This window comes from Pteropus alecto, unplaced genomic scaffold, assembly GCF_000325575.1.
Source record: "Pteropus alecto unplaced genomic scaffold, ASM32557v1 scaffold239, whole genome shotgun sequence".
NCBI classification, from domain to species: domain Eukaryota; kingdom Metazoa; phylum Chordata; class Mammalia; order Chiroptera; family Pteropodidae; genus Pteropus; species Pteropus alecto.
The window spans coordinates 6,526,716-6,549,807 of record NW_006494613.1 but is presented as its reverse complement, the minus strand read 5'-3'; the positions used below and the strand labels follow the sequence as shown (position 1 = coordinate 6,549,807).

The 23,092-nt window shown below is 31.7% G+C and overlaps 1 protein-coding gene across 4 annotated transcripts in view; it reads left to right on the top strand.

Moving 5' to 3' along the window:
* Positions 1-23,092, top strand: part of ROBO1 (roundabout guidance receptor 1) — a 385,827-nt gene that overhangs the window by 244,551 nt on the left and 118,184 nt on the right. For all 4 annotated transcript variants that reach the window (XM_006926234.3, XM_015600202.2, XM_015600203.1 and 1 more), the window contains exon 3: positions 1,205-1,362. In XM_006926234.3, coding sequence (XP_006926296.2) covers positions 1,205-1,362 — 158 coding nt within the window. The remainder of the gene's footprint in view (positions 1-1,204; positions 1,363-23,092) is intronic.

The following is a 23,092-nucleotide window of genomic DNA, read 5'->3' as shown; positions in this document are numbered from 1 at the left end:
ATGAGCGTTATCTAAGCAACAATCTTTAATGGATTACATTTTGTTAGCTTTTCATTATATACTGAAAAACTCAAATAATATAGTAAATTGGAAAGAAATTTTGATTTATCTGACTTAGACCTTTGATATTTTTGAAACACATTTTATTAGTCATTGGTTTATTTGAAATATGATCTAAATTTGTAAATAAGATATCATGTTACAATTGGTTGTAAGCTCACCAAGTAGAAAGATTGTGCGAATTATTTATTTTTATTTGAAAAGTATTTTACTTTTGCATTTCGCAAGGTTGTTAAAAATTTTCAGAGATATTATCTTAGATTAATAATATGATCCTGTAAAGGCGCACACTGTTAAGGTCAGTTTCATTTGCTTTTTCTATAAACTTTATATTTTATTTGTGGTATAGTCATAACACCTAATCGTAACATAAGTTTATAAATAGTGAAAGTCTTTATACTCTGTTTTTTTATTATGCAGTAATAGCAGTTCAACAGGGATTACCTTTTGTGTCTATGTATCTTATTAATCGAAGTTAGAATTACAGCAGTGTGATGTGATCATATTTCCTTTTCTGTTTCCTTTTACTTTTCTTTCTAAAGACGAGGACATAAGTCTTCTCTTTGAAGTAGCATTTTCTAAGTGTTCACATGGTCATAGTGTATCCAAGTTGTCTCAATATGCAGATTAAAAACCAGTTTTATTTGAGTGGATATTAAGGTTTACTCAGATGTATGCACATATTTAGTTGGTATAGAGGAAGGAAAAGTAGAAAATTGCAAAAGAAAAATATAGGATTTTGTAAATTCATTTAATAATAGAAAGCATCATCCCAGTGTGTCGTGTAAGTAAAAGGAGGATTCAGTTATATTCATTAGCACAGGGATGAGAAAATGTAGGCAGTTTGCAGAAAAGAAATGCAAGTTAAAGTTAAGTTAGATGTTAACCATCTAACTTAAGGCACTAAGCAGCAAAATACACTTGCACACTGGTCTATGAAAATATCAAATTATCCCTGTTGTGTATATCGAATGTCAGATATTTTTATTGAATTGCATATGTCTGTATATAGACATAAATTCTCCAAAATGCGTTGAGGTTGCTATTAGTAGTAGTTTATTATAACTGTCTCTTTTGCTGAATTTCTGTGATAAGGACTGTATATATCACTATTGAGTATAATGATTTAATTTTGTTGCTGCAGTACTGCGGGATGACTTCAGACAAAATCCTTCCGATGTCATGGTGGCAGTGGGGGAGCCTGCAGTGATGGAATGCCAGCCTCCACGAGGCCATCCTGAACCTACCATTTCGTGGAAGAAAGATGGCTCTCCATTGGATGATAAAGATGAAAGAATAACTGTGAGTATTTAATTCAGCAGTGGTGAACATTTATAGATCTAACCATATGTATTTTCACCAAAGAAAGAGAAAAAGTGTTTTTTTTTTTAAATAAATGGTTGTATTATATCCCATTTTTAATTTTTCTTTTAAAATAAATATAGTTTAATTCTCTCAGTATTGATATGAAAATAAGTGAGAAAAATTCATGTCAGTTTAGAGAGTAGTAAAAGAAAACTATAATTTCTAGGTTAATGTCTTAAAGTTAACACTTTTATGTGTGACTTAATTATTATCATAACTCAGGACATATCACATTTCCATGTGTTACAGTAAAAATTGTAAAAAAACAAAATCAGTAACATATATGTTTCCAGAAGACCTCTGAAGTTACTTCAGGATTTTTTTCTCTTTCTACTTTTTAAATTGTTTTTCTGTTCTATAGAGTTCAATACTGTTTCTGAAAAATAAAATCTTATCTAAATGATAGGCAGTGATGGATTTACTCATTCCAAAATAAAATTGTGTTGACTGGATTAATGGATTTCAAATTCCTATTGTGATACAAGGAGAGAAGCATGCTCTCTGTAGTAATATGCATTTTCTTCTTGACATCAGTGATTCTGTGACTTATTTTTTTCTTCATATTTTCTATCTTGTAAGGAGTTCACTAAAGCATCTTAATAACTGAGCTCTCATTGATTCTACAATTGTACAGTATCTCCCTTTATTATTTTCTTTGTTCTGCACACGTTCTCTGTCTATTGTGAATTCATTGTCCAAGATTAAAAGTTCCTCAGGAGAGTGTGTGTGCTAAGTGTATAAGAACAAAGTTATAACACAGACCACGAATTCCTAGTAAATGCTTGCACTATTTGTGAACAATCAATTAGTAGATTATCATGAGAATGAAATAGTGTAAAAAATAGAGAAGATTGCAGTAGACAAGGTTTTAAGGACCTTGAAAATCAAGTATTTTTCCTGATCTGAATTAGAATGAGTCTCTCAATGGATTTTTATAATTCTAAGAATTGGAGTAAGAATAACCTAGCTCTACTTTTAAGAGGTGCTGAAAAGTCTAATGACAAAGTAAACTATTTGTGAAAACACTGGTTTTGGGAAATGGAGTCCAGAGGACAGGGGAATGGGGAGTACAGAAACAAAAGCTTCTCTTATTAGTGATAACATCTCTTTTAGATTTATGCACAATGAAGATAATATTTTCTCTTAAAAACATATTTTAAGACATTTAAAGATCATTATTTTTAATTCCCATTTCCTTGAGCTAATGATTTAAACATACCGAAACCATTATTATTCATCTCCTTCATGTCTTCCCTGATTACCTATTTGTGTGTAATACAAATACATGATAAAATTCTCAGTATTAGAAATACAGTATTAAATAGCTATCAGTAAATACCCTTCTGAAGTTTATATTCTGTGACTGAGTATACATATAAAGGCAAAATAGATACTGATATCTAGTATGTTACACTATAATAAGCACTATAAAAATGAAGTAGTAAAGGAGTAGACATTGATTAGGATTGGAGTAAGATCTCAATTTTAGATAGGATAAGCAGAGAATGCTCACATAAAGATCTAAAAATCGAGGGAGAGAACTATACGGGAATCGGGAAAAATGTTCTAAGCAGACCAAACACTAAGTTTAAAGACCCTAAGGCAGGACATACATACCTAACATATTCAAAAAGGAGCAAAGTGGTGGTCAATGTTGGTTGAGTAGAGAGAGCAAAGTTGAGATTTGGAAGAGGTAGCATTGGGGGTAACAATTAGCCAGATCTTATAGGCCTTGTAAATAGTTTGTCTTTTCCCTGAGTGAGGTGTAAAGCTTCAGAGATTTCTCAACAGAATCCTCAGCTGTCTTGAGAACACACTGAAGGGTAATAATGGCAGAAGCAGGGAGACATGCTGGGAGCTTTTGCAGTAATCTAGGCAGGAGGAAAATAGTGGTTTGGACCAGTCTACTAGGATCGGAGTTAGTGAGGAGTGGTTAGGTTCTGGATCTGCTGTGAAGCAACAGCCATCATAATTTGCTAAAAGATTGGATATGGCTAGTGAGAAAGAGAGACGAGTCGAGGATTGCCTTACTTGATTGGTCCGAGCAACCGAAAAGATAGAGATGCCATTAACTGAGATGCCATTAATTGTAGAAGGAGAAAATTTGGGGTGGAAGGTATCAAGTGCTCAGTTATAAACACTGTAATTTTGAAATTCTTATTAGATATTCATGTGTAAATCTCAAAGAGGCAGTTGGAAACATGACTCAGAAATTCAGAGTTGAGGTTAAGCCTGCAGAAAAAATTGAGTTGAGGTAGATATAACAAGTACTTATTATCGTGCAATCCTTCCCTCATTCTGGGCAGATGAAAGACTCTACTTCCCAGCTTCCTTGCTGTTGGGCAGACCAATTTGACTAGTTCAGCTTCATGGGCTGTGAGTAAAAATTAAATGCTACCAAGTGTGCCTCTAGCACTTTCTTTCCCACGTGGCATTCAAGAAGGCTGCATGTTTCAGGTAGTACAGCTCAAACATGGAAGCCACCCAAAGAGCCTGGGCCCCTGAGTCATGTGTAGCAAAACTTTCCACCCCACTCTTCTGTCTTCTCATGATGGACACATAGAACAAATAAGAAATAAATCTTTGTTGTGTTAAATCACAGAGAATTTCTTTCCACAGACTAATGTAGCCTGTTCTGATGAAAATGGGAGTCATCAGCACGTACATATTATTTAAAAACAAGAAAATGGAATTTACCAGAAAGTTTTTGTTTTATGTGTATTTGTGCATTTTTTGTGACGTTAACAGTTTAAATCCACTATGGTAAATTTGATTTTTTTTAAAAAGCCTTTGAACATCCTATTGTGTCATATATGAATTAGAAAAAAATATTATGGTTTATGCCAAAATGTTTAATTTATTGTAGGATCTTTGTTTACCTTCTGCTGTCTAGAGGATGGTATACTGTAATTAAAAAGTACCAGTTCCCCAACATATTAGTAGTTTAGAATCAATATTACAAGAAGTGCCACCGATCAGAAATTAAACAATTTAAAGTTGTAACAACTTATAACTATGAAATGATGCCAAGATGTTAATGTATAAATAATTTCAAAATCATTTAGATGCTGCCAAAGTGATGATTCATGGTAATGTTCCATATGCTAGGAAGTCGTAACATCTGAAACTTTTACTATTTCTGAGACCATCTGTGTGTTTTATATAAATTATGACTGTTAAACTGATAAAACACTAGAGGTAAAAAGCACATTTATATATGCAGGGAAATGAATAGATTAAAAATCAACAGTTTGTGTTTAAAATTTAGATCATAATTGGTTTTGTTTTATTTTCTTCCTTTAGGCAAACTAAAATTGAGTAATTAAAACAGAAAGTTAAAACAGAAACAGAATGCCTGACATTATTTCCAATCCTTTTATTTTTTCAAAAATTTAAAGTAGTTTTTTTTTTATTTTGTAAATTCTTAAGAGATATTGGTTTTTAGATATTTTATGTGTGTCTTCTTTCCTAAGCTGTGTTTTCAAATGACTATTTTCATTTCTATTGTTAATGTACTTTGCCAAATGTGTTGAGTATAGACGAACAGAAATTAAAGCATGCAATATCTTTATGAAAGGCAAGTGAAGATTGCACGGTTATTGCTACAGTTCTGGTCATAGGAATTTCTAGAGTTCTTTAATGTGGTGGCTTTCTTTGTTGAAAATGTAAAGTATGACTCTCCCAGCTGTGAGAACAAAGACACATCCTACAAAAAAGGGGAAATAGTAATTGAATTGTAGCTGCACCTGTATTTTTTGATGTTGTCATTTCTCTTTACATTGACCTAGATTCTGAGCCAAATTTTAGATCTATAATGATTATAAACCAGGAATATGTAAATCGCATTTTCATGTTTTCCTAACTGACAGGAGAATCTTTTAGAACTCCTTTGGCACATATTTCTTAGAATAATTTGAAGGAGGCCTTAGATGATGTTTGTCTCTAGTGTTCGTCCTTTCTTTTCTTTTTTCCTAAACATAAATATTTAGAGTTAGAAATAGAAGTAGTTGAAATGGCAGGATTGATTAAATAGATTTACTTCAAATGTCTGAGAATTAGTCATAACCATTATTAATTAATAAATGAAATTTTCTCATAGAGAGATGAATCAGAGGGCCAACGACTCCTTTTTGATGTAGAACAACATTCAGACATATCTGACAAAGAACAATAGACATTTTATTTCATTACATCACATTTTGGAAATATTGTATTTAACATTCAAAATTATTTTATAAGTTGTAAAATTGAGAAAATTAAGATTGGGAAGAAAAAAATGTAATGCTAAATAGAGAAAAAAAATTTGTTCAGTATAAGAACTAAAATTGCCCTTGAATTAAAAAGGTAAATATGTTCGAAAGTAGATATCACAAATATGTTCCTAGATTATAAAATACTTTAATTTTGAATGAAGATGGTCAATAACAGGATTATGTTTAATAAAAGCTGCCAAACAGACTCCAAAAGTCCCAAGAAAAAAATTTAGTATGGTTTTGGATCTGAATGGAGTGAATAGTCATTGGTGATAAGAGAAGAGAAAGTTACTGATAGAAAAACATGGAAAAGTACTAAATTTATTTTAAAAATTGTCACTTATTTTATATTTATTGACCTAAGTGATTTTAATATTATTATCTTAGTGAAAATTAAAGTATGTTACAAATTAGAACAGTTTTTGGAGTTACAAACGCTTGCACAATGTCTGAGGGATAAGTTTCCCATATCTTTCTTTTGGGTCTCTGGGAGGTGAGTATCCTCTTGGTGGTAGCTATAGGAATTGCAGGCATAGAGACAGAAGAAAATATAGCCAATCTCTCATAAAAGATAGCTTGTAAGTAAAACTTATTTAATTAATTAATATAAGCATAAAAAGAAATGTGTTCATAAACTAAAATATTAAGCTATTCAATAGTACCTAGCTGATAACTAACAAAACAGTGGCTAAATAGTTTACCTCAGCATATAATAAATTGGGATAGCAAATCGATACCATTATTTTAATAAAACAAAATGACAATTACATGTGTTTCTATATGAGATCTGATGATTTATGACTAGATATTTTGATTTGGATTAGTAAATGAATATTTATAGAAACAATAGTAAATTCTCAATACCTGGAACATAATAAATATACAATAAATGTTTATGGAATGTTACAAACACTTCTGCTTATCTATCATGAAAACAAATTGAAAAATAACCACTCCATTTTTCAATCTGAAATTTTTCAAACAAATGTGTCAAGTTTTAGAAATGGTTATTGCAGGGATACCAACATTTTACTACTCCAGTATGCAGTAATAACAATAGCTATCGTATTTCAAGTCCCTGCCATGTACCACATGCTTTATATTTTTTCATTTAAGCCCCTTAAAAATTCAAAAGCCATTTTTTTCCATTATGGCTACTTATAGCAGTCAGCTTAGTCTCCTGGAGAAGAATTAGGAGGAGGAGGAGGAGAAAAGGATAAAAGGAGGAAAAGGAGAAGGAGAAGAGAGAAAGATGAAGGGGAAAGGGAGTGGGAAGAGATGATAATAGTAAACCTTTAATGTAGCACTTAATATGTGCCAGGCTTTATTCTAAACCCTTTGTATATACTGACTCAATTAATCTTGATAACAACCCTGTCGGATAAATACCATAATTTCGCTAATACAGTGGTTAATTTCAAATGGTCTAGAGGTATAATTATGGGGGCAACTGGCTTTTGTTCACTTAAAACATTTCTTATTTGGTCCTATACATTTTGTCACATATGTAATTTGCTATCAATGCAAATTTCAAATCCGAATGACAGCAACTCTTAGTTTCCATTAATGAAATATTATCTCTAAGTTTGCAAGGGTCTAGATAGGTTAGTTCACACAGGAGATGTTATGGTTGTCTTGAAAGTATGTTTGGTACTTTTGAGATTTAGTCTATATTTTGTCCAGTAATGAAAACTATAACATAGCAAAGATCTATAAAATTTTGAAATTTAATGATTTAATAAAAGATGACTTAGAAATGATCAAGTTCAACCAAAAGTTATAGCTCAGACAAACTAAAATTATTTATTTTGGACACAGAAGTCTTAATATTAAAAAGCATTAGGAGATTGCCTAAAGAGAATAATAAATAATTGTTCACCATTTGGCATTTAGGGAAAGTCAGTGTATATTTAAAAACTGTCCTGAATCATTGAATGATTCAACTGAATGAGCTTTATAGTTAATTGTCAAAATTGTGGATTAGCCAAGTTCTAATATCGACTGTATACATTTCAAAAGTTACTGCTCAAAATTTAAGCAATTCTGAGAAAATATGTACTGAATGGAAAATTGAGTTTAAGGAAATATTGATGGAGTTTTGTATAGGTACAATAACATATGGTAAAAACTAACACAATAACAATACATTGTAAATAGTGAGATCTACCTGAATTAATTCTGAAATTCTAGAGTTAGTTTCTTTATAATAACTTTTGACTGTCATTTATCGTGAATAATTTTATTTTAGTGTTTAAAAGAAGAGCTTAAAAGATGTTCATCTTTTCATGTTTGAAATTCTTAGCTTTTAAGCTAAAATTTAAAGGTGAATAACGGATACTTTTTCCATCTTCTATGTATATGACTTTGTAACATAAGCATTTTGAATGACTTGAGTTATTCCTTGAGATAATCTGTACCTTGAATTTTTTTATTCTTTTTTCTATCTGTCCTCAATATAGCAAGCTACGAATATTCTATCTGTCTTACAGACTTTATTTTACTTAACTGAAAAAAAAAATTTGGATTATGGGGAAACAATTTTATTATGTTATTTATTTTCATCAAAACCACAGTCCAATTAGAAACCATTTTATTGTCAATTTCATCTATTTATCACATAATTATATTAAGATTTAATTCATTCTTCTTTGGAAAATATGGGAAAAAATTCATATCATTAATGTGCTTTAACATAATGAGCAAGCCTAGTTAGTAGCATTTTCTTAAGGTTTCACTTAGATGGGATAACCAACCGTCTTGGTTTGCTGGGAACTATCCTGGTGTTAGCACTGAAAATCCCTAGTCCTGGGGAAAAACCCTCAGTTCTGGGAAAACTGGGACAGTTGGTTACCCTAAGCCTAGATGGCTTAAAGGAATTGATTTATGTATGAATGAGAAATTGCATTCATACAAGGTAAGTAAAAAGTAGTTAAATATAAATAAAAGAGTTTTAATTTAAGTATATGATTTCTTTCGTAAGTAAATTAAGGATCAGAACATTATGAATGAGGTTAGGAGAAAGATTCAGTTATACATACAAAAATTATTTAACACTTCCTTCTCCCACGGTAAAGAGGTACAATTGTTAAAATGCAACATGTCATCAGTTCTTTTTCCAGTCCTTTTCTGCTTCCTGTGTGTCTTTATAGGTTTCTTTGATTGCTCTTGTTGGTGAGATATTTCGGTAAAAAGCAGCTGACTCACATCCCATCAAACCCCCAGTGTCCTCCAGATCCTTTGCAAATTTGGCATTTAGCCTTCTCCTTGCCAATTGCTTCCTTTCCCCAAATTCCCACATGTCTCCTTCCTCCGCCATCTGCTCTTTCTCCCTTCCTTCGATTAGTGCTCTCCTCTGGTCTTCCAATTTCTTTCATTGTTCAATGTCTGTTGCTTCCTTTTCCTCTCTCCTCCCCTAGAGGAAATCAACATACTTAATGTAGCTGATGTCATAGAGCCCTTTTTTCCTAAGAAGTTAAATTTGTGTACCTGTGAAATAAATATATAGTTCTGTTACATGAAGGTCAAAGGAAACCGGTATAGTGAACCAGGATTTTTCTTGTGTCCATTTACTTAGTCATAAACATTATATATTTTATCTTTTTTTAAGAAATAAAAAATGTTACCCATGATTTAAATTTAAGTTAAATAAATTCTATAATATAAATCACAGAATGAAAAAATGAGTATAAGAGAATATTTATGGACTATTAATTTTCAAATTTAGTGATTGAAAAACAGTGGATTAGTAGAATAAAACAATCTTAGACATTGTAAGACCACATTGTAACTTCAGGCTTCAACACCTTTTAAATGTGTGATCTCGTGGACATTTTGATCTCTATAAATTACATTGTTTCCATTTGTGAAATTAATTGTCTCATAATACCTATATTGGTTCACAGTGTCATTGTGAGAATCCAGTGAGAAAATACATGTCAAATGTCACCGTAAATGGTGACACACTCTATACCGCTTAGTACCAGGTGTTTTTGTTATTATTGTTGGTTGTGTACCTGTCTGAACTCTGAGTGTATTTAGTCATCAAAACCGTGACGGAAAAGGAAAATCAGGAACTGTTTGTGTCACAGCAATTTCAACTCTTCCAAATAAAAAAGAAAACTATTTACATGTATATGAAAAGAGATTCAGCATTTATATCTCATCTAATCAGTTCTATCTATAGCTGATTCACGACTGTGAGAAAATTTCCAGTTTTACAGACTCACCATGAATATTTAGCATTGGTGAATATTATGAATAAATAGTGTTTAGACTAATACCAATATTAGAAAACTAATTTGGATCCTATGTACACCTTTATTGTTCAATGTAATAATGAACTGGAGATTCTACAAGAGAATTAAGCCTTAATGCCCTAAGATAGTCACTGTGTATAATAAAATGACTTTTCCCCTGTGTTGCCAAAACAGTTCTAGTTATGTACAATTCCTGGGGTTATTGAGAAATGCTGTGATTCAAATGAGCTATGCTGGTTGAGGAAGGCTGGTTAATCTTCCTGAGGAACATCCTGAACCTTTCCAAAAACTTGTAATTCTCTTTAAATAATTACACATATACTAATCATGTTTGGACACTGAAACTAGAAAAATGAAAGCCAAACATTTTGGACTTGCTTATGAAGTCCAAGTACTCTTTTGAAAAGATTGTAATAAAGTAATGCATTCTCAGTTTTAACACACAAATTACTTTAGATGACAATATAATTATAAACATAATTCCAGTGAGCATTTGGTTGTTGCTATGGCTTTTTATTATTTGTGTGTTAGACGTGCATTTAAAAGATTGGATACCAAAAGCTTAAAAAGCCAAATTACTAGAGTTTTTGCATATGCTATTCTCTCTATACCCCCTTTGTCTAATTCACTCGTTTTTCAAGTTTCAACGTTTAAAGGCAACTTCTTCAATGGAGCCTTCTGCAAAACCCCACTCTGCACACCCACTTTTTATTTTCCTGTTATATGTCCCTTTTCCTTTCGTTATTTCTCTTTTAAGCTGTTGCAGCTCATTATTTATACATTACTCATCTAACATACATAAGACACATAAAGGCCAACTTATTCCCTGTGTCTGTCTTATGGTAGAAGCTCATATTCTCAAGAAATACATATTTCTTGAGAAAATGTTAAATAAATGAAATGTAAATCAAAATAATGTCTTTAAGCATACCCAGAACTCTATTAAAGTTGCTAATCCTAACATAGTTGATTGTATTTCTATATATACTTATATATTTATTTTCTTATTCTCCTATAAAATGAGAAGGAGGTGTCATCCACACCATTTCTTTTTTCTGCAGCATGGGTTTTCATTGGCTTAACAGTAAGAGAAGGAAGATATGTTACACAGTTTAATTATGTGAGTAAACATATTTCTGTAAGTGTGACTTACAGATACTCACAGAATCTTAGAGATGGAGCTAACTAGAGAGACTGTGAATATGCAAGCCCCTTCATTTTTAAGAAGAAACAGAAAACCAGGGAAGGTGATTTGCCCTGAGTCACTTAATGGATCTGTGCTATGAATTGGGTGTAAGAGCCAGACCTCTCAACACCATTCTTTAAGCTAGCCCTGATCAACCCTCTAAAACAGTACAAAGTTTGATGAAGATATGTCCTAACAAAAAAATCCACAGGTAAAGTGTTTTCCTGGATTCTTCTCATACAGTTTTGTCACTTGTTTCGTATCCTAAATTCATTATTTCCTATCTTAGTATCAGTATAGAAAGTAGTATTTTCAATATATAGGGTTTAACAAATTTCCCTGCTTATTTATGCATTGGGTACAAACGTGACGTTGCATAAATTTGATTAATAATTCTGTGCATATTTTTGCTTTATCAAGTATGTTATTAAGAACATATCTAAGTTCATCTTTAGTAATTGTCTATCTGAAGTAGCTTTAAAATCTCATTCAAAAAATAAAAATAAATTACAGTAATTTACGTAGTGTGTTAAACTTAATTTATGGTCATCTTGGGAAGATCTCTTATGTCTGCACTAATAATTAGACCTTGGTCAAGTTTCTTAATTGATGAAAATATTAAGATAATATCTCTCCTGGCTATTTATCAGGATCATTATAAAAATCAAACCAGAGCAGTGTAAGTGTTTTGAGGATTATCAGTGACAACCTCATTATAAGATGTTATTTTAAGGATTCTTGTCTTGATTTCCAGCTAATGTTCATTCTGCATTGATAGTAATAACTTGGAGAGATGAGAGACCAGAGATTTTTAACTTCAGAATTAAAAAGAACCCTTTTGAAGTAGACATATAGTGGACCAAAAAAGAAAAGAAAAGAAAAAGAACACAGTGATATAGTTGTGATATATCATGTTTTGATCAATTTTATATACGAATCTCCATTTGTATAAGATATATCTTTTGGGGGTTTTATAATTAATAGTCTACATGCCCATTTTTGTCTGGGTCCCTTGAAACACCTAGTTACAATTGCTAATAAAATTCTTATAAATTCCATACAAACTGACTCAGATCCTACAGAGAGGATTAAGTATGTCTGGATGCGGAGATAAAATAGCAGAGGCTAAATATTTTCTAGTCCAACAAATAATCTTTGGTGACTTCAGGAAACAACTTACTAAAAAATGTTCACATTCCCTCTAAGTGGCGTAATAAACTTCAGTATGAGTAAAATTCAACAAATGTGAAAAATTAGAATAATCTTGAAGAGCTTTGATATTGTACGTCATTTATGTTTTCTCCTGTTTTGTGTTACATGTTGATTGTCCGTATTTTTTTTTAATCTCTTGAGATGATTCTAGCCTTCTGATTTTTTTTTTCCAAATAGATTTCCTCAAAAACAGATTTGATTATTTTCCTCCCAAATTCAGCCCCACTCAAATGTTAGTTTCAGCCAGAGCAACATTAGATGACATAGAGGAATGCCTAGCAGATCTGCCTGAGCTGCCTTCCAGGTGGAATTCCACCAACTCCTGAAGTTCATGGACCAAATCCTGATATGGATGTATGCTGCTTTTTAGCATCCGTGACCCTTAATTAGAATAGATCTTATAAGAAGTTGCACATGTCTCAGAAATTTGAGTAATCACAACAACAAAAAAAGTTATACTCACAATTCAAAGTAATTATCAATACAGTATACTAACAAGAAGTATTATAACTACAAAATGAACACACATGGTCAGATGGCAAAGCCTATAATAGAAAATTCAGATAAGCTTGATATCCTAACATAGAAAGCTGATTTACAAATATTACTTTTCCCTATGTTTTTCCCTGATAATATATACTCCTCAAGCAGCTGTGTTTCTTCACTTTTTAAGCAATTTGATATATTCGATCAGGCCATTAAATTTCTCCAAATAGCCAAGGACTAGTGGAACACTGTCTGGGAACACTTTAATTATAGGTTAAAGTAGTTTGCCAAATTAAAAATACAACCTTTTCAGATTTCAAGGATGGTATTCTAACCAATTTATTTTATTTTCAATGTTCTATTAATTACAGATGAAATGTTTCTCTAAAGATATAGTTTTAAAATTTATCTTAAAACAATGCTTATAAATCTTACCTGTAATTTGGAAAATGTATGAGAAAATGATATCAGAATACTTTTTAGTAAATCTGTTTTTTAAAAGCTTACTTTTCTCTTTGCTTATATTTTTTGTGTTTGTTCACAGTGGCCCAGATATTTTGTTTTCCGGTTTACCACAGGCAGAATGAATTGTAATTTCAAAGAATAATCATAAATTCAAAAATGCACTTGTTTGCACAAGGCATTCTTTCCTTAAAACATGGCCCAAGATTCAGAAATCAAATTAAGATTTTAAATTTTAAATTATTTTTAATCTGAAGACTTTAAAAGGGTTTAGATTTCCTTTTCATTATTTATAATTGGCTAAGATTGACCTTATCTATTTATCTTCTTCATATTATCACTTTTATTTAGATGTTCTCTTAAAGAATAATTCCCTGTCTTATGCTGAGGTGATGTCGTCTCTAATCTAATGCAGATTCCGCATTTCTTTTGTTTAAAGCCTACTTGCTTTAAAAGTGTTAATTGGTACTATCGGTAACAGCTGACCACTTCAATTTTTATCTTTTTAAACCCGAAGAATTCGATAATATGATAAATTGTACACTTGTAAAATAATCTAGTGCACATTAACAAAATTATTAACAGATGACACAGGTTTTCTCTTTTAAATCTTACAAATCTAGGCTATCACAAAGCTTTAAAGGCTGATCACACAAGAAACAGGCTCATGTTTAAGTCACCGTTATCTCGTGACTAAGTCAGCATTATCTTGTATGAAAAAATTTCAAGAGCACTTGAGCTTGATCTGTGTAATACTGGCTGAAAATAGTGAAAATTTGTCTCCTGAAGTGGATAAAGTGTAATTAACTAAAGAATTCATTATTTCTTATTTCTTTGCCTTTTAACATTTATGGTGTCACTCTTCTCTCACCTCGATGTATCATATCATCATATTGCCTATGTACCATGCTGATAAAAGATCATGTTGTATTTTCTCATCTTTATTAAGGAAGCTTATAAATATTCTGTTTAAGTTTTAAACATTCCATTGTAATAAGTGCATGTTTATATGGGAAGAGTCATTCCTCTGTAGGAACTAATGTAAAAATTTACCTAACTACATCTCTTAAAAAGAATACATACACATGTGAAGTGTAAACACGCACATTTTTTCCCCACTAGCAGCTAGATGGACCAATGGCATTTAGGTTGGATATCCAGATCACTCAGGCTTAAATATAGAGTATGATGGAAGGAAGACCATCAATCTAACTCAGGGAGATCCGCTAATAGCACCTATTTCTTCCCCAAGCCTTGGGTTTCAGGATCTAAACAGTTACATGATGTTCCTAATTTGTAGTTTGTGAAGTGAGAAGGAAGGAACATATGAGCTCTTTTTTTCTGTCCAAAAAAACATACTCTGTATAACCATTACTTTAGATCTATAAAGAAGGAGCTCCAAATACTTACTAAATGATCTGGAAGATGTTTCTGATCATTTTAAACCTTATTTTTCTCATCTCAAAGTAGGAAAATATACCTCCCCTGTGAGACTTGTAAACATGAAAGATAACATATGCAGCAATGTCATGTATACAGCACATGACAGACAATACAACACACTTGTTATTAATTATAACAATAATAATCCAGATTGTTGTTTAAATATGTTAGTAAATTTACCACCAATTCACTGATGTATTTTTCATTTGTGGAAAAAGCTGTCAAAGGCATTTTACACTTAGGATATAGTTTTTTTTTAATGTGTTAGATTTTTACAATCATTAAGTCCTTTAAAACTTCTATTGAAACATAAGAGAATCTAAATTTATTATTTTGGAATAAAATAATCAGAATTTAAATTTGTCTTTTAAAAGACAATATAAAATAGAATCTTTTAACATGAATTTTAAAATATCAAACCTTTTTTTAAGAGATGACTGAAATTAAGTAAAGAAATTAAGAGGATAATTATATAAACATTTTTAATTTGCAAACAAATCAATAAAAGCATTTAATATTCTTTATTATGTTTCTATACAAGTAAGACTGTTCCTAAAGTAGCTACAAATTGGAGTAAACATTCATTCCCAATCTTTGGTATTTTAATCCTAAATTGCCCTATTGAAGAAGAGCAAGAAGAGACTTGTAAGTGACAAGCCTAATTGATTAGAGTCAGGGCTCTTCAGAACAGGGTCAGAGATTAAATGTCCATATGGTCAGTTGCTTCACTCTCGTTTATTGAAGACATACAAAACTATGCCAGAACTTAGCTCAGTTATTTGGCTAATGTATGCTTCACTTCATAAGGGACACATGATAAGATAGAGATAATAACATCCCACTCCCCATCACTGCACATGTTAAAACAAATGCAAATATATCTGCACACTTCCTAACAGAAAGCAAGTTGGATAATTTATACATGTGAGGACTAGAGTAAAATCTTGGGAATAAAGGTTTGAGTTAGAGCGTAAACAAACTCTTTGGTGGGTCACATTAAGCTTCAAAATTATCCATACGCATTTCCTCTTGTTTCCTAAGACTTCATCATTAACTCATAGACAAATAAATAAAAATAAATGCATCCGGCTGCTTTATATTTCTATTACTATCTGTGAAAATGAAAGAGAAAAGAGGGATCTATGTGAAGAATATTTTGAATATCATTTGGAGTGGTATTTGTTTGAGACAGTCTTTCTCAGACATAAAAGGTTCAGTTCCCTGCTCAATACAAAAACATACTGAATAGAAAATGTGCAAAAAGTATTAATAGTTTTAAGGATCTCCGAGTTTTGAATTCCTCTACTCCTAAATCTGAATTTTGAGTGAATTCTAGGTTGCTTCCATACAAACTTAATTGGGAAGTTTCAGTATTAAGTGGTGGAAAAGTTTCTGGTGGGAGAGATGTCAGTCAGTGAGAAGATTAAGAAACAAGTAAAGTCCATAAAATAAAAAAAAAATAAAAAAATAAAAAAAACACTGATTTTATGTTTCTTGCCTTCCACAGAAAGTATAATTTCTGTGATGGCAAAGAGCTTGTCATATCTAATCTCTAGCACGACACCCACATAGAAGGCACACTATCAGATTTTTCAAGATCTGAGAAATTGGATTTATGGAATTCTTCGATTTCTGAATCCAAGACACTTTCATACTCAACCTTGATTTGGCTTGGTCATGGTTATGTGTCTTTTTTAGAATATAAGTTAATTTAAATTTCAAGAGTAAACAAATTATACACAATGTCTGGAAAAGGTATTATCTTAGCAAGGCATTTGGTGGTGAGAGAAATTCCCACACTAGAACAAAACTATAGAGAAGAGCTAAACATAAGAATCCATGGAAGAAAAAAAGGGATTTACTGTTTGGATAGTATTTTCAGCTGGTGTACTTGTAACTTGAAAGAACCAAGTGTTTGGAAATGAGCTTTTCTCCCCTCAAATACTAAGAGCATTTATCATCTTTATTTCCAGAGTATAGTTGTAATTCCTTCATTGATTTTTTTTTTTTTTTCAGGCTGTCCTAACAGTGACTATATGTAAATTCAGGATTATAGCCAGATGGTTGGACGAGGTGATAAAAAGCAAACCTGGTTTTGCAGGAAATGAAAATTGCCCATAAGACTTTGTTTTTACCTTTAAAACAGCAGGACGTTGTTTCATAAGACCTGTGAAGGAACGAATATATTAACTTTAATAGCTATGAGCTAAATTAATTTTTCATATGCATGCAGAATACTATCCTGTCATACCTAGAATTTTCATAGAGATAAGAGTCAATCTATTTTCTTATTTTTAGGAGATAGATAACAGAGGCTATTTTCTTCTAAAACCACTTTTTTATTGCCTCCTTTTTATGGGATTGATTCACTTTAGGTTCTGATCTTAAGGACTTGGGAATCAGATACCTGGGGAGTCAGTGAAAAGTCTTCCCTGCTTCATCTGCTCTCCATTTCACCAGCAGTCAGCAGTCTGCCCCTGGTTTGGAATACGACAAATTAGAGAGGGCTTTTTCAGTTAATTGCTTTAGGCTACACAACTGACTGGCTCAGCAAAATGGGTGTGCAGGAGAAATAGCCAAATTCAAATCTTCATGTGGACTTTGAGCTACACTTAAGCAAGCAAAATAGGTGTGTTTTAAGGAGACTGTTTCTTCTATTATTCTTTATTAAAATTGGGATTCATGAAAAAGTCCTCTGGTAATATAAACTAGATAGATATAGAAAGGTAATAATTTATACCTTCACAAAGAAAATTATCCTCTCCCTTTAACTTAACTATGTCTCTCTGCAGGGTGGCTCCTACTTACCTGCAATTAGCAATACAGCACTTCTTCTATGTAATCTATAATCATATTATCATGGGTGTGCTTCTGCAGCAGCAAACAGCCAACTACCAATTTATAAATCATTATGAGGTAGACATGAATAGTAGGAGAAACGGAAATAACAGAGAAATGCAGCTGCCATAGTCCTAAGCAGAAATTCTCCCAGGCCTGTGTTTCTCAGCTGGCAGCTCACCAAGCTGTGTAGAGAGCCACGCGTTCCCACTGGGATAATTGCTATTTCTGCATGAGTCTCTTGTTGCTTCTCTCTGATGATCAAGTGTGTTTAAACTCCTGGCTGAAATCATGTTGGTTTTTAAATAGTACTGTAGAGTGCACCAGCAAACAAATGAAATTGGATCATATTCTCTTCTATGCATGTAAACCAAAGCAAATGTGGAACGCCAATGGAGAGATCCTAATTACCTATTTTTCCTCTCAATTCCACTCCCAAGAGAACGGTTGAAAGACATACAAGTTATGGTTTTCTCCTTGTAATGCTGTCCCTTTTAATGTCACCAAGTAAAATGTAGAATGGTCATTTGATTGCTTTCAAGTTGTCATTTTCATATTTTCTTTATAATGAATATGTACTTATGTAGGTATCTTTTTGTTATATTTTGTTTTGTTTTGTTTTGTTTGCAAACCCCAAGAACATTATTTACACTTTAAGTAGGCTCTAAGAAAGGAAATGAGCTTTGTATAAGGGTGGACAAGTAAATGAATTAGTAAAACCCGGGTGAAAGAAAACTCTTTACAATATGATTGAAGTTTGACTGAATTAATTTTATTTTCGTAACCTATTGAAAAAAAAAAAAAGTACATATTAGCATATAATCTATTTTTCTTCATTTAACCCTTTTTTAAGGTATAGTTGCTTTAAGTTTGTGTCACAAGTCAATATTAAAGTATGATATGGTAATAAGCACATGGCAGCTTTAACTAACAGCCTTTGGATGAGCAGCATGGAAGTAGATCATGTGTAATCAAAAGGCGTGAGTGGTTAATAGTTAAAACAATTCATTTTGTCTTTCCCATCCGCCCCCTTCTCCTCCTGCCTCTCTCTCCCTCTCCCTCCTCTCAGTTTAAAGTCTCTGTGAACCAGAATGAAATAGGAATAGGGGAGGTGAAAAATTTTCAGAAAATTAGTTGAGGGATAATAATCTTTATGAAATGTAAAAATAATAATAAACTTTGTTAGCTAGGAGGAATAACTGTGATTTGGCTGACCTTGGTTTATTGTTTGTATCTTTATCTAAAATAAAATTTAAGTTTGAGACTTAAATTTGAAATCTTGTGCTCATGGGTATGTGATATTATTTTCAAAAAAATTACTTTTATGTGACAAGATTAGTATAAAGAAATAAAATAAATAAAAATTAATTCCTTGAAATTTGTTCTTAAAAAAAGTACTGATGGGTAATTAGAGTAGTAGATATGTAAATTGTTTTATATCAGTGATTTTTGAAAATAAATATTTATTGAAAATTTGAATTTTACCTGATTACAAACTACATCGAAATTTAGGTTTTAAAGAGTGAAACAGTCAAATATGTGGTGACAGAAAGAAATCTAACTATGGGAGGTGAACACACAGTGTATATATATGTATACCATATATGTGTATATATATGTATATATATATACACATATATGGTATACATATCAGTGTATATATATATATATATATGCCTTACTGTTAAAGTATACAGCGGAAACTGATTGGATTTCATTAAACAATGTCACCATAAAAAATTAATTAATTTTTAAAAATTACATTATAAGTTTAACGATAAAAAATAAAGAGTGAAACAACAAAATTATTCATGTGTATATTCAGAAATGTGAAGTGCCTCATATGATATTAAACTGTAATTAGTAAAAACATAAAATTAATTCTAGACATGACTTCTCTATTAACTATTCTTATTGAACTACTTATCTGGGGATATGAGCAAGAAATATTGCCAGATATGAAATACTGTAATTTCTTTGATATTGTGTAAGATTTGAATCTTTTACTTGGTTATAATTTTTTTTGATTACTATGAGACATGTATTTTTTCCAATCCTTTGTCTAGCACTCGTACAATATAGTTATGCTACCACCAGTGTTTTCCCTAATTTAGAATGCAATAAAGCATGATTGTTTTTAAAGATAACTGTAGTATATATTAGAAGATATTCTTTAATCTGAATTGTTTACATTTAAAGGTTGATAACACTTTTGCAGTCAGATTGCAAATAATAGGTATTATTTCACTTTTCCCTCTCTCTGCTCCCTGTTCAAACAAGGTATCTTTTTTGGTTTATTTTTATTGTTGTTGTTGAATGAATGCTAAATTTTAAAGAAATAAAAGCTATTATTGTGACTCTTCTTTACATGTCTCTTTTGAAAAGAGTCCTTAGGGACCATCCAAAACTACCCTGTACTTTATTTCACCAAAGACAATGTCCAGGGGCTACGACTGGCCATCTGGGGTACCTGAATCTCATTGTCATTAAGAAGTCTTAAACTCATGCAAAATACTTCTCTAGTTCACAACAGCTTGATATCTGTTCTGTAGGTCAAAGATCCAGGCAGAATTGACAGCATTGCTATGAAGAGGTAATCTGGCCAAAGAGAGTACTGAATTGTTTAAGGATGATATACTAGGCTATAAATCAAAACCTCTTATGTCACTGACTTTGCAAAATAGTATGAAACAGTGGTAAAGAATCAAGTTTTTCAGGAAAAAATAATTTCTATACCCTGCTGCTCTAAAAATTTTACTCATCATATTAATCCTGCTTATCAAGCAAGGTTACTGTAAATGAACATTTCTGAGGCTTTAATCTTTTAGAAAATTATAAAAATTAAATACTTCTCAATTTCTCATTGGTATGATGACACCTATGCATATCATATATATGTGCGTATGTATATATATATATATATATTTTAAATGTATTTCTTTAACATTCTAAATCTGTATTCTTTTAATTTATTAGGATGTATTTTAAAAATAATATTTCTAGTAAGGAACACAGATTTTGAGTACAAAATCTATTAAAGGAAATGAGATAAATTATATGACATTTTGGTGGTTAGCAATCTGAGTCATCTTTGAAGCCCTTAATATAATTAGTGGTTTTGTTTTTGGTCTGCTGAATTCAAGTCATATTAGGTTAATGTAATTAAAAGCAGAAAAGATCTTGTGTAGCCCAACTAGTTAATTAGCCCCAGTTGGTTTAGTATGTTAACCTAGAGGTGTATGGATAACATTGTGCGGGTGATGCCTAAAAAAAAAAAAAAAATTCCGTGTAACAGATACTACAAATCATCTGACTTGCTTTAGGGTAGAAAATGAAGACATACCAAGGAGTTCATTTTAAGTTCATCTTTATTTCTGATTTTAAGTATTGATTGCAGGGTAAGCTGTATACTCTTTAGAATAACCAGTCAAAAAGCTTACTTAATTTACAGTTTGAAAGAAAGCATGCTTGTTTGTGTGCAAAGAAAAAAAAAATTCTTCTTGTATTCTGGAAATAAGAATTCTGATTTTAGTTTTTATGCTTACCAGGAAAATAAAATGATCCTCTTTACTTTGGTTGAAAAGCTGTTACCTTTGGGGGCTACCTAACAAAGCTACATCTTACATCTGATTTTTCTATATTATCTTGTTTCTCTGTCAACAATTCCGTAAAGGAGATGAAAGCAACTAGAAAGAGAGTTTCAACTGCTTCAGAAAAGTCTTTAGGTACTAGGGGAAAAGACTTCTTACCCCTAAGGAAAATAATCATTTACAGGTTCTTAAAGGGAAAATACTGGTATATGAGAAGCCTATATATCAAGTACATTGAGGTATCCCATACCTTAATGTCTCTAAAACATTTTCATTTTGAAATCTGAGGCCGTCCCGAAGAAAAATATAAAGTGTAAAATATTTAAAAATTTAAAATTCTTCACCACCTTCTTCTTTCTTCTCCTATGTCTCTTTCTGAAAAAGGAGCAAGACTAGGGGGATATTTTTGTTTCGTTTTGTTTTCATCAAGTATGCAGATAGCCGAGCCACCCCCCTTTAAGAACTGTCTAGAGCTTATGGAAATGCAGGCTTCTAATGTGGTTACCACTGTGGGCTGGTAAGGTATATGATAATGAGGAAGTAGGACCTCTGCCTTGGATTTTTGACATAGGCTAGATGCCAGCATATTGTCTGAAAGCTTAAAAAATTCTGCTTCTCCACTACCAGGATTATGTTAATTAAAGTAGTGCTGCTGCAGTGCAGTGTTTAACATTGTGTCTGTTCATTATACAAACTCGTTTTTGATAGGTTTACAATTTGGCTGTCAGATCCAGATGCAGGAAGAGACCTGCCAAGAAATATTTCTTAGCTTGTTTTAAATAGTGCTATTTCCACATTTATAGTGTTTTGTATGTGTTAGACATTGTTTTTCTTTCTGTGTAGATGGAGGAAGCATCAATTTTTTGGCTTCCAAAAGTGCATTAAGATTTAGAATGTATAAAGTCACCCTTTCTAATCAATATTTTTATGACAACATAAACTGTGATTGTTAATAGTAGGTACTACTTGAAAGCTGGTATCTTATATTTGATCAGGTTATAGTACTATGGGTTTTTTTCTTGTGACCATACAGAATACAATTAGAGCTTTTGGTTAGCTTTGTTTCAGTTCAGCCATTGGCATAATGCCAAAATCAATTTCTACTTATAGAAATTGAAAACTATCATTTTCATCCATTTTTTAAAATTTCTCCATTTACCTTATTTCTTTTCTTCACTTTTGTCAATTTCTGTCTCTGTCATCCCTTAGGAAAAAAATTTCTCCCAGGTTTAGCGAGGCTTGTTTTTATTCTTCCATTTAAGTTGTATCATCTACTTTGGAACCCTTAACCATTATTGCCAGTGAGTATAGAATGGAATGCAGTATTTTATAATGAAATTGTCTTATTGATGGAGTGGAAGTTGTGTGCTGGTATCTATATTAAACTTAGAAATTTAGGCAATGATTTCCCAAATAAAATAAACATTTATTGATTACCTAATTTTAACCCACTTTTTCCTTTTGTCATTTTAATTCAGTATTTATCCTTAGGTCAGAGCCAGGTCTTTAGAACAAAGTTTCTCAACCTCAGCGCTGCTATTGAAATTTTGGGTGTGATAATTTTATACTGTGGAGGACACCTCTGTGCATTGCATATGATTTAGCAGCCTTCCTGGCCTGAACCCACTAGGTGTCAGTAACGCCCTGTCTCCTCTTCCCAGTACTGACAACTAAAAATATCATTGCCAAACATCACTCATAGAGAATCACTGTTTTAGAGAAAATAAGAAAAACACGTTCAGCCTAAGAATTACTTGTTTCTAAGGCTTTGCTGTATTGGTGCAAATATACATTTCTGACAAAACCAATTGGAAGATGTGCTAGTAATAATCTAAATAAAAAGCTTCTGGATGTAGCCTAACAAAGAAAGATTGTTTTTGTTTAGGCAAATGTCTCTTAAATCATTAAATAAATAAGCATCATATAATAATATAATAATAA